The 11,765-nt window shown below is 36.2% G+C and overlaps 2 protein-coding genes across 2 annotated transcripts; one reads left to right on the top strand and one right to left on the bottom strand.

Annotated features, from left to right (window-relative positions):
- Positions 1–1,979: 1,979 nt before the first annotated feature.
- LOC143588801 (uncharacterized) lies at positions 1,980–2,550 on the top strand. The gene has a single exon (XM_077069715.1). The coding sequence runs from the start codon at positions 1,982–1,984 to the stop codon at positions 2,540–2,542; it is 561 nt and encodes a 186-aa protein (XP_076925830.1). The 5' UTR covers positions 1,980–1,981; the 3' UTR covers positions 2,543–2,550.
- Positions 2,551–4,663: 2,113 nt separating this feature from the next.
- On the bottom strand, positions 4,664–11,348 carry LOC143588800 (sialyltransferase-like protein 1). The gene is made up of 11 exons (XM_077069714.1): positions 11,198–11,348; positions 11,038–11,114; positions 10,131–10,217; positions 9,945–10,022; positions 9,769–9,860; positions 9,397–9,598; positions 9,185–9,275; positions 8,761–8,819; positions 6,140–6,288; positions 5,688–5,769; positions 4,664–5,096 (listed from the first exon to the last, which is right to left on the bottom strand). Exons 1-11 carry the CDS (start codon positions 11,307–11,309, stop codon positions 4,704–4,706), a joined length of 1,422 nt encoding a protein of 473 aa, XP_076925829.1. The 5' UTR covers positions 11,310–11,348; the 3' UTR covers positions 4,664–4,703.
- Positions 11,349–11,765: the final 417 nt, after the last annotated feature.

Below are 11,765 nucleotides of genomic sequence, written 5' to 3'. Positions count from 1 at the left end.
GGACTCATTGAGAATGATTCTGATCTAGTTCGTGGTTTATTAGAATTGGAAGGCACTCTTGAAAGAAAAAAATGAAGTACACAAAAGCTATTATTGTTAAACCACTAATCTATACCTAATAAATAAGTAAAAATCCACAGTCATGTTTTATAATTTTTTGAATCCAACATTCTTTTTCTCATTTTTCTTATTTCACCTTTCAGCCGTTCGTAATATATAAATTTATATACGAAGATTAAAAAGTTTTCATTTATTTAATTTTTAATTTATACAATTGTAATGCACGCATTAACATTAATTGATGCTAAGTAGGGACAATATGGAGTAAATGGGTACCGATTAAGTGCAGCATACATGCTTGAAAGGCTGAGATGGGAACATCCTTGTAAAATGAAATTAGAAAAAAGAATTATTCAGGTTCTGTATCGCCTGTGTATGATCATGATTTAGAGCTATCCTATCATATTTTCACAAGTTATGCGGTGACATCCGTTGTTTGGGATGCTTTGAGCACGTGACACAAGGTTCCTCTATTGTTTGCTTTCTCGGTTCACAACTTAGTGTAGCTATACTTGAATGTGGGTCCCGGAGCTCATGAGAAGGAAGTGTTCCATGGATTATTCCTTTGTTGGAGCATTTGGAAAGTAAAAAACGAGAAGGTTTTTAAAGGTAAGTAGGTGAAGATATAAAATATAATTAATGGCATCAAGTCTTTGGGTTTTATTCGGTTCAAAAATAAATCGAATTGTAACTTGTAAGTCGTGAATTTAGTCCACTTGGTGTAAATTTGTCTTATTGTAATTGTTTACCGTTTGTCCCTCTCCAGTTTGTAGACTAATTGTTTGCTTCGGCCTTGTTTAGAGATAATCTCAATACGGAACCGACACTGGTTCTGAATTTCCAGATTCCAAATTTCTCAAAAACTAGGTACATGTACCGAAAATGTCTGGTTCAATACTGATACCATAGGCAAAAGTTTGGTAAATACCAGTGCCAGTATTGATCCTGAGTTTCTTATGAAATTGGTTTTGGTACCGAAATGCTCCGTTCAGTACTGGTACCCAGTATAACTTGCTCATCCCTAACGCTAGGGCTGTCACTTTTACCAGAAACCCAACTCGAAAAAACCTGTACCCAAACTCGAACTAACCCGACCCGAAAAACCCAAACCCAAGAAAAGATTAACCCGAACCGAAGTAATTCGGGTTGGTTCTCGGGTTTAATTTATAAGTTTCGGGTCAACCCGAAAAACCCGAATAAACTCGTAGTTTAGAAATTAAATATATTTTTAGATAAAATATGTTTAGTCTTAGTCAATAAATTTATCAGAATCTAAACCTAATCGACTTTTGTCATTACAACTATTATGAATAGATTGTTTATTGTTAACTTATGTTTTCCGTTTATTACTAATAGCAACCATGATCAGACAACCAAATCACGTCTAATTGAAGACGATTATGGTTCGAATTAGTTACTTAGTTTTACTTTTCTTTTGAATTGTTTTATGACTTTATCAAGTTATGTTATTTATTTATTTGATTATTTGCGTTACGAGCAAAGAAGAAAATGTAGTTTTAGTATTAGCATTGAATTTTTTTAAATTTTTTTGTTTTTGTTTCATTTTCTAGAATACTCGAAACCCGATTAACCCAACCCGAAAAAACCCGAACCCGAAAAACCCGTGAGAGATTTGGGTTGGGTTTCGAGTTAATATTTAAAACTTTGAAGCCCGAAGAACCCGATCCAAAAAACCTGAAACCCAAAAAACAAACCTGAAGACACCCCTACCTAGCGCATAGCCCGGTTTATTGTCATTCACAATTCGAAAAAAAAAAATAGAGCAGAGTGAATTGTTAAATATCAATAATGCAGGGACCGTTTATATCAATAGATATTAAAGACCGCATGCGTATAAAAGCCTCCCTCTTCCTCTCAATTTCTCTCTAGGGTTTTATTCTACCAACCGGCGGCTGCATCAATGGCGTCCACCATTGATTTCAGACGCCTAGATGAAGGCTTCGGCGGCAAAACCTACAAGCGAAAGCGAGCCGAACAGCAACAAGAGATCGATGCCGCCATGGATCTCGACTTCGACTCCACCGAAGACATCCAATCCTCCAAACGCATAGCCATCTCCTCCACCGAAAACCCTAACAAACCGATATTCGGCAAGCCTACCTACGACGGCGTCATCGCCGGAAGAGTGTCCGGGCGGAAGTGGAAGCAGCCGAGGACACAGCGGTCGTCGGCGGTTAGGGTTAGCCTGAAGAAGTCAACGTTTGAGGAGAGAGCACAGCAGAAGGAGATAAAGAGAGCGTATAAGGAGAAGATGACGGAGTTGAAGGAGGAGATTAGGAATAATAAGATTGAGAAGAGGAAGAAGAAGGAGGAGCGGGAGAAGAGGAAGCAGGAGAATATTATTAAGTCCGGGTCGAAGTTTCAGAAGATTACGAACCCGAAGACGTTGAAGAAGATTGCGCAGTCGAAGTCGAAGAAGAAGGTGTTGAAGGTGGTGCCGGATAGTCTGATTAAGAAGTAGGGGTTGTGTTTTGTGTTGGTTGTTTTGGTTTTAATGTCTTTTGTTTGGTTTAGAATTTATATAACAAAGTTCAATTTTGATGGTTACATGACTGATGCTCATTGTGATGCTATGTTTTTATTATATGAGCTTTAATTTTATCATCAATGTGCTTTTATAAGTTAGGCTTAAGGTGGTATTAAGCTCTTCTAGTTTCAGCTTGTAAGAGCACAGGCAAAACAGGGGAGTATTTGCCCGTTGAAGTGCGATAACAAAATGTTGCATCCGGATCCAGGAAACAGGGAATTTCCGTGATGACTCTGTGTCCTCTGGTTTAGGTTTCATCTTTTTTTTTTCTTTTCATTTGTTTTGAGAAATATATCGATCGATTTCGATTCTTTCTTTTTCTCTTGATTCTTTTCTGATCGAGATGTATAGATCCTGTTTTATTAGCCGTCCCAGGGAAAAAAGTATGAGCTGGCATGTACAAAATAAACACTTCATTCTCGATTCTACAAGAATTTTTATTTTAAAGAGGTCAGCCACCGTGTACACGCGCATGCTATTTATATATAATAATTGCGTTGGAGCGGGTATAGATTAGTGGTAAAAGTGGGCAGTGGATTCGCATCTCTTACAACCTACACAATCCTCTGTAAGTTGGATGGAAAGATCGAGTGTGATAGCATGAAACAACTAATGAACTAGTTGAAGATATTTTGGAAAAACTAGTTTCAAATTAAAAACAGGTCAGCTTAGTTTCCTGAATCATACAATGGGTTTAAAGCGGGTAATCTTATAAGCACGTGAACTTAAAACGGGCCATTTTGTAACTTGACGAGTTCAAATGGATTTGCGCTACTTATAACAATTGTTCGTTTTCATCACCTACCTGTCAATGCTATGTCGCCACCGCTACCTCTATACCATCGTCCTTGCCCCCTACTGTTGACTTTCGTCAGCACCGCCGGTCCATTAGCATCTGTGTCTATTTTGTGAGAGCAAAGAGCATGTTTTGACCCGATTTCAATTTGCTTTATACTTGTTTTGACCCATCACCTGACTCAATCAGTATGTTTTACCAAGCTTGAGGCATATGGTGTTGGTCAAATAGAGTGAGAGACGTTGAGATTGAAAAAAGTGGTTATTCGTTTAGATAACTGTATATGTATCAAATTCAAAGTAATTAGCACATTTGTGTGCATAGATTTAACCAGTTCCTTGTTTAAAACTGACTTCATATTATTAAATAATTTCTTTTCGCATTATTCAAGCTTCTTCGAAATCTGAACAGCTTGAATCAAGCTCGGTTAACTAATCTTTATTGTTTTCAAACTATTCAAACTTTAATCTTTGTTGCTAAGATGGTGGAGTCCAGATCAAGCCATGACAATCTGAAGCCAGGCTTATTTGCAGCCTGGTTTCAGTTTCATTTTTGAGGGCCAAGTATTATAAAGCAAACCTAACCATTACTTCATTGCTTCGAGTTACAAGTGACAATTATAACCTTTATAAATAAATATGAAGTGCCGTGCTTGCGGTGCGCGCATATAATGTATATATGTGTGAACCCTCGGGTGGGCAAAAGTAAAATTGCACTAATTTTGACGTTATTTTACTAATTTTGTGAAAATAACGTTAAAAGTGATGGAAGGTTCATCAGGCATCATGTGGTGGCGTTGATAGCCGAAAGACAAGGGTACATGCACCAATCAGCCGGCGTCCCGATGATTGAGTGCTATGTGCCTTATGTAATATGTCCAAGGCTTGATGCAAAACTACTATCGAGCCGGGGGTCTCACCGGAAGCAGCCTCTCTATCCCCATGGGGTAGAGGTAAGGCTGTCTACATCTTACCCTCCTCAGACCCTACCATAGTTTTGCTATTGGTGGGATATACTGAGTACGATGATGATGATGATAAATAAATATGAAGATAATAATTCAATATATAGTTTAAAACGTTACATATCAAAAGTGAGAGGTAACAACAGTACATTATAGAACAACTGCAGATTTTTTGAAGTCTTCTTTGCACTTTTTCCACCCGCGCTTGGAAATAATAAACACGATGGAGCTCCACGTTACCATCTAGTTCCCCTTCATCTTGAAATTCACACTAATCACGCCCAAAAATCGATTAAGCATGACTAGCCGTCATTTCACAATCTACCACTTTAAACCTATGATTCAGAATCTAACGAATGCCTCACACACACAAGATCATCTAATTTGTTGCCATCCATTTTATACAGTGAAACGCCTTCCATCTGATTATAGTGTTCTTGTGCTTCTTTTCTTAAACTCTTAAAAGGCATAACTTCCCACTTACTGTAATTTGAGTTCCTCCTTTTGCTGCTCATATTTCTTGGCCCTGATACGGGCCCGCTACCATAGGGGCCAGCATTGCCCCACACCTTACAGTTGCCAAATTGTCCTACTTTATCATACTCGCCCTCTTCACTTCTTTTTAGTCGTGTGGCAGCTGCATGAGCCCTGCCTATCTTCTCATGACTTGGCACATCAGACCAGTCTTGGGCCCGTTTTGCTCTCATAGGAGAGTGTATCCTAATCACCTAAAATGTTAAATATTACACGTTAGAGATGGCAAAATGGGTGGGTCGAAAAGGTTGAGTAAGCGGTCAAAACTGGTTGGTTACATCTGTATCTATTTTTTTTATTCTGTAAATTATCAATGTGCTAAATAAGATTTAAATTAATATACTATCATTAGATAAATTGATGGAAAAGCCGAAGAAACTTAAGAATTGTTTCTGAGTTATCATACAAGTCCTTTGATTTCACTTTTGTATGATCAAATCCTTGGACTATAAAAGCCAACGAAAAGGCCTTTCTATGTAGTTAGGGACTTTACCTGGCGAATTTGTTATTATTAACAAATTGTAGGAGTTATCACAAAATGTCAAAAACAAGGATTTTTTTGAAAAGAGAAGAAAAAGAAGTCAAGATAATTTAAAAGTTAACGCTTTAATCAAGCACAATGTACAATTTTGGCACTATTGTTATATATAGATACTAGATACCAATTGTAGTTTATTATGCCCTACTCTTTATGTAGAATATATCCTAACATGAAAATGTTGCAGTAATTTGCGACGGCAGGAACATATGAATACCAAAAAAGAAACTATAGAATGTTTACTTACACCAAGGCATTCTAGAAGTTGGTAATAAGCCCTTCCTTGAAGTGGATTGTGTCCTTTTCTTGGTTCAGAGAAGTATCTGGTCCTACAGACAAAAGGGGTAATTTTAATGTGAGTCAGGGTCAGGTCTGCAAACACGTTTGGTCTTTTGAAAGTAATATTGAGTATATAGTTATAAATCCTATATAACTACAATACTAACCTATTTCTTTTTACTTAAAAGTAATCTGAAAGATCATATACATTAAATTTACACTTTGATTGACTTTCAACTGTATCCTTTAAGCTGATATAGACCCAAACTGACCCTAACCTATACCCTACAAATCAAGCTACATTGCTACACCTTAATTGCCATACTTACATTCATGTTCTCTCATATCACTATAATTATACATTTCTCAAGTGTGTATTTAATGTGTGTGGTGTGTGTATGAGAGAGAGAGTAAACTGACCACTCAGTGTAGCCAGGATCGACAGTGAAACCATAAATGTCAACAATATCACACATAGAAAGTGCCAGCTCAACTGATTTCATCCCGGTTCCTTTGGCACCTCTGCGTAATACAATACCTTGGAATAGATAGACTGGATTTGGAATTGTCTGAATATATTTTGATAAAATAATCTGTTAGGTTTGCATTGAGTGATGAGATGGCTAATATCTACACCAAACTAAAAACATTTCATTATAACTTTTCTGACTGAGTGCACACCTATGTTTTTGATGGCTCACTGAACAGTTTCATGAGGGTGTCTTAGACCAAATACTTGCTTGTTAATTTAATATAGAAGACAGGCCTTCTATGTTAAATTAAAATTATAATCAAGCCATTCAATATGAGCTTTGGCAATAGGTACATACAGCTTTTTGGTTTCTACCTCCAGTTGCATATATATATAATAAGGATAATGCGCAAAATACCTTTTAGTGTACTTTGAAAATGATCAGAGACAGCAATGTACTACTTTCATCCTTTTTACCTAGAATATCAACGAACTTTACCTCAAGGTAGCTATGATAGATGGGTCTAAAAGAAAATGGAAGTGTGTTGTTTCTAGTTCGTTTCAAAGTTCTTTTAATAGTCTAATACACACAACTTATGCCCCCCCCCACCCCCACCACCACCAAAAAAAAAACAAACAAAAATGAAAATAAAAATCCTACCATATGAGTGGTATTTTTACTGGGTATGTTTGTTAGTTGGTATATGTGCGGATTGATGTCAACTGATATTGAGGCTGCAAACACACTATAGCAAACCTTAAAAAGTCAATTGATACAGTCTAGTGATTCAAATCCAACTTTTCATAACAAAAAAGTAAGTCTTTTATTCATAATTAAGCTTTGGTTATGGTGTTTTCATGAACAAATTTCAGTTCAATGCAATGAAATTATACGCAAAAAAAGGATCTTTCCAGTGAACCACACATTTTGATACAAATCCTACAACATTATCCGATGCTTCCAACGACACATAGATATATGATCCTCTTAGACTTGTGGGACCAGTTGAAAGAAACCGAACGAACGAAATGCCCAGGCAACGGCACCGGAGACACCTCACCAGAACCTAGGCATCTCTTTCTTCTTAAAGAAATTGAAGCGAGCAACAACCACCGGATCTCTGTCAACCATACAAGAATCAATATAGTCATAAACAGAAGCAAGCAACGACCACATGATTCTGGTTACGGTCGGCCGAGATCTAGTGGTTGCTGGACACTACAACTCTTTTAAAAAGAAACAGACGCCTTGGTACCAAGAAGGTGCCTTTGGTGCCGCTATCCAACCAAATTGTACATTCATTTCGTTCTCTACTACTCTCATAACAGGTGTAAGTTTATAAAATTTGTATAATTCATGCAAAGATATGATAATGCTGAAAATTTTCCTTCAAATCTATGTGATTCACTGGTAAGATTTTTTTTACTTCTTCGGTCCACTACATCTAACCAAAATGTGTTCATGAAAGTATAATAACAAAAGGTTAATTAGGTATGTAAGAGGGTTTTTTGCTAAAGTAGAAGTTGGGTTTGGATTATATCAATTGACTTTTTGGGTTTATGGTGTCTGCCCCATGTGTATACCCATTCAGTGTAACCACAATCAACAATGAAACCATAAATGTCAACAATATCACACATAATAAGTGTGCTCAATTGAAAAAAAAATTAGACTGGATTTGGAATCATCTAAATTATTTTTTATACAATAATTCATTAGGGTTGCCATTAAGAAAGGCCCTTAAAGTGCATAGAGTCTGACCAAATACTTGTTTGTTGATTTAACATAAAAACATAGTCCTTTTTTGTGTAGCTGACATATTGTTTTATCTGCCCATGAGCTTTGAAGTATTGGTGCATACAGGTTTATGGTTTCTACCTCTAGTTGCGCATATATACTAAGAATGATTGCACAAAATAGAAGCATTAAACTTTTCTACAAATATTAGCAGTGTAGTTTAAAAACAATCAGCGATAGCAATGCACCACTTTAATCTCTTTTTTAACCAAAAATGGCAACAAAATGAACCGCGTGGTAGCTATGATAAGTAAAGATCTAAAGAAAAATGGAAGTGTGATGCCATTTCTAGTAATTTCCAAAGTATGCTGCTTTTATGAGTAGATGTGCAATACTATGTTGCTACAAGTGCATTTATTTTTATACACAAAAACCAAGTTTGTATAGAAGAACATGTATCTTTCAACCCTAGAGATAGAGAGGAGGAGGACTGGCCTGGTGCCTAACAACTGGCACATCTTGCTGAATCTGTCTCTCCAATAAACACAGATTCTCTTTCTTTCCTAAAGATTTTCATGCAAGGTACAAATCAAAAACATGACTTTCATGTGGTCAACTGCCTGTCTATATGTTTCTCACAACTGATGCAGACAGCAACTTAGAAATATGACTAGAAAGATGGTACCATATTTCACAAAAGTCAACTATATAGTGGGATCAAGTGTTCAACTAATAATACACAGAAAATAGCAGATTTATTGTAATCAACACATGTAAAAAAAAGATGCCAAAAAGTTTAACGTATCTGCATAAAAGAAGTAAAGAACGTACATCAATCATCTTGTTGAAGTCTCTGTGAGTCACACTTTTGATAACAAGTACCTCATCATCTGCAAGAGAGAGAAAAAACTGTAAAAATGTGACATGCAAATAACTTCTAAGACAGGCACGTTTGCAAACTGTTCTGTTCATGAGTTCATCTAAGGTCTCTAGAGCAACTGTGGTTTCTAGTGAAAACAAAAACATGAGATACAATTTACTATTAAAAGAGAAAAGAAAATAAATGTAGCATAGCACCCATTAAGTGTGCTAGCAGTTATATAAAACAATGTCCCTAGGGCTTGTTAAGAATATATTATTGGTAGACAGCCAATGTGACACTAACACACACATAGAGACCATATATTTAGCTCAAATTCAAAGAAAAATGATGACTGTATCATTAAAATATTGCCTTGTAGGGTTTGGAGTTTACCTGATCCATTGAGGATGGTGACCATGTTACGAGCAGTTCCCCTAACTCCTAGTCGAAAATCTCTCTTTAGACCAACATGTCTTGCATATTTCTGAAAGAAAGTGTATAAACAGGGGAGTAACTTAGACAATATTAGGATTTCTGGAAAATGTCAGCTAAATATTCTAATTATGGCTTGCAGACACCTTTCACCTTTGTGGTGATCAATTTACCTCATTAACTGGAGCCTCATTGTCTCTTATAACTGCATCATGACTATCAATTTCTTCACCAAATTCAGTCTTTAGCAAATCACCTGAGTTTCCAACAACAGCACATTTGTGAAACTGTCGAGGGTGAAATGGAGGTTTGGCTGGCAAAACTGGATTAAGGTGCTCTTCACAAAGTGTTCGGTTGCTGCAATCCTTTGCGCCTCTAGGGTTAACAAAAAAATCAAAGTGAGAAAAGAACCAATGTGAATTGTCAAGTTTGAACCACTCAACCAAGTAAATGATGCAAACACATGGAAAATATTATACACCCCGAATATATCTTTCTTTGGTTATTAGAAAATAGAAAATAATAATAATAATAATAAAACTTACAGTTGTGCTATTCTTTTGGCTGCATAGTCCATCCAGCCATCAGGCCGTGCATCTAAATATTCTCTTGTCAAAACTGTAGTCATGTTGCGATACTGCATTAAACAAAGAAAAAAAATTATTTAGAGCAGAGGCATTGAGATTAAAAAACTGTGAACATCCAACAATAGATTATTAACCTGTTCCCACAAGAGAACTGCCTCACAAACATCATATTTGTACTCCAATGGCTCATAAGTTTTAAACTGTGGGTTCAACTGCAAGTGAACAAAATTCAGCGGTCAATTTCTGGATACAATAGGAAGAGAAATCCATAAACAAATAAATAAATACACAGACAGACAGGTAGATGAAGAGAGAGATACCCAGGTGCTATTTGTCCCTTCAGGAAACTTAAGAATCAACTTGCAATGGTCAATGATATGTGCAGTAAGTCCAAATCCTCTGTTTGCCTGCATATGACTCAGATAAACAATGCCACAGAGAATTAGCAATCATTATACTTGAACAAATAAATAATAGTGGACTATATATAGCGTATTCACAAAGTAAGCATTTAAAGTTTGTGTTCTTAGAAAGTATGTAATCATCCAAAAGTTCACTGTGTTCAATACTTCAATACTTAGTCTCTAAGAACACAACTTAATCTCTTAAGTGTGCATACCGTTTCTTATATGTTCGGTATATGGTGTACATACTACATACCTTAGTCTCTAAAAACACAATTTAATCTCAAAAGTATGCATACTGTTTCTTATATGTTTGGTATATAGTGTACATACTTTGGTCTCTAAAAACACAATTTAATCTCTAAAGTTGTGATCTTAGAGATTAAAGTATGTACACTATATATCAAACATATAAGAAACGGTATGCAGTGATCTGACTAATTTGGATACAACAATACCTAAAAAACTAGTGTACATATTTTAGTCTCTAAGAACACAATTTAATCTCTAAAATATGCATATCGTTTCTTACATGTTCGGTATATAGTGTACATATTTTGGTCTCTAAGAACACAACTTTAGAGGTTAAATTGTGTTCCTAGACACTAAAGTGTGTACACTATATACCGAACATAAACAATCGGTATGAAGCGATCTGCCTAATTTCGATACAACATCTAAAAAACTAGCAAACATCTTACAAGCAGTCAGCACTCCAAATTCACACAACAATTCGACACAACATAACTACCTACTACATACATTAACTCATAAATCTTCATGTGTATATAAAACAAAGAGTGATGAGGAAGCTATCACTTACAACGCACTGCTGAACGTCAGACTGAAAATCAGTTAAGATCTGTACATCTTCCGCATTAAGTAACTTAGTTCGAGTACCTAACAGAAACCGAAACACACGAATTAAACAGCAATCAGTTGAATTAAGCTGAAAATAGTTCACAAAACGAAATTAGGTTTACCGGTGAAGAAAACCAATTGAAGGACGAATACAAGGAGAGAGAAGACAGTAGCGGCGCAGATGAGGTGAATGAATGTAGGTCTTCTTGGTGAGGATTTTAGAGGTCTGGTCATGGTGGCCGGTGCCCTAGCTTGTTCGATCTATGTCAGTCGGTCGGTGGTGGTGGAGTGTGAGTTGGTTCAGATTTGTGATCCGTGAGTGGTGTTTGGTGGTTTTAAATTGATATGAATCGGATTGGAGTGAAGTGAAGGAAACGTAGAATGCAATTGATCTTCTTCTTCGTCTTCTTCTCCAGATTCGCACCAATGCGGGTTGATTCACGGTGTGTTATGTTTTGGTTAAAATTTCCCAAGCCCTTTGATGAAGGGGACAAGGGGGGGTATTTGAACTCTTTGGAATTTTTCATTAACTTAATAATAAGAATCCAAAACACCCGGTTCCTTTTTATAAAATTAATAAGTTATAAGTCGGTGAAAATAAGCAATCTCAAACACCCTTTAGATTGTGTAAGAAGTATTATAATAAATTGCTCTTTTTTGTCTGGTATGTTTATATTATTTTTAAATAAA

The sequence above is a fragment of the Bidens hawaiensis genome, unplaced genomic scaffold, assembly GCF_021521415.1.
Source record: "Bidens hawaiensis isolate Kalapana, Puna unplaced genomic scaffold, B.hawaiensis_p1.1 tig00036769_1, whole genome shotgun sequence".
In the NCBI taxonomy this organism is placed as follows: domain Eukaryota; kingdom Viridiplantae; phylum Streptophyta; class Magnoliopsida; order Asterales; family Asteraceae; genus Bidens; species Bidens hawaiensis.
Note: the sequence above shows the minus strand (reverse complement) of the source record. Positions and strands in the feature narration are given on the sequence as shown.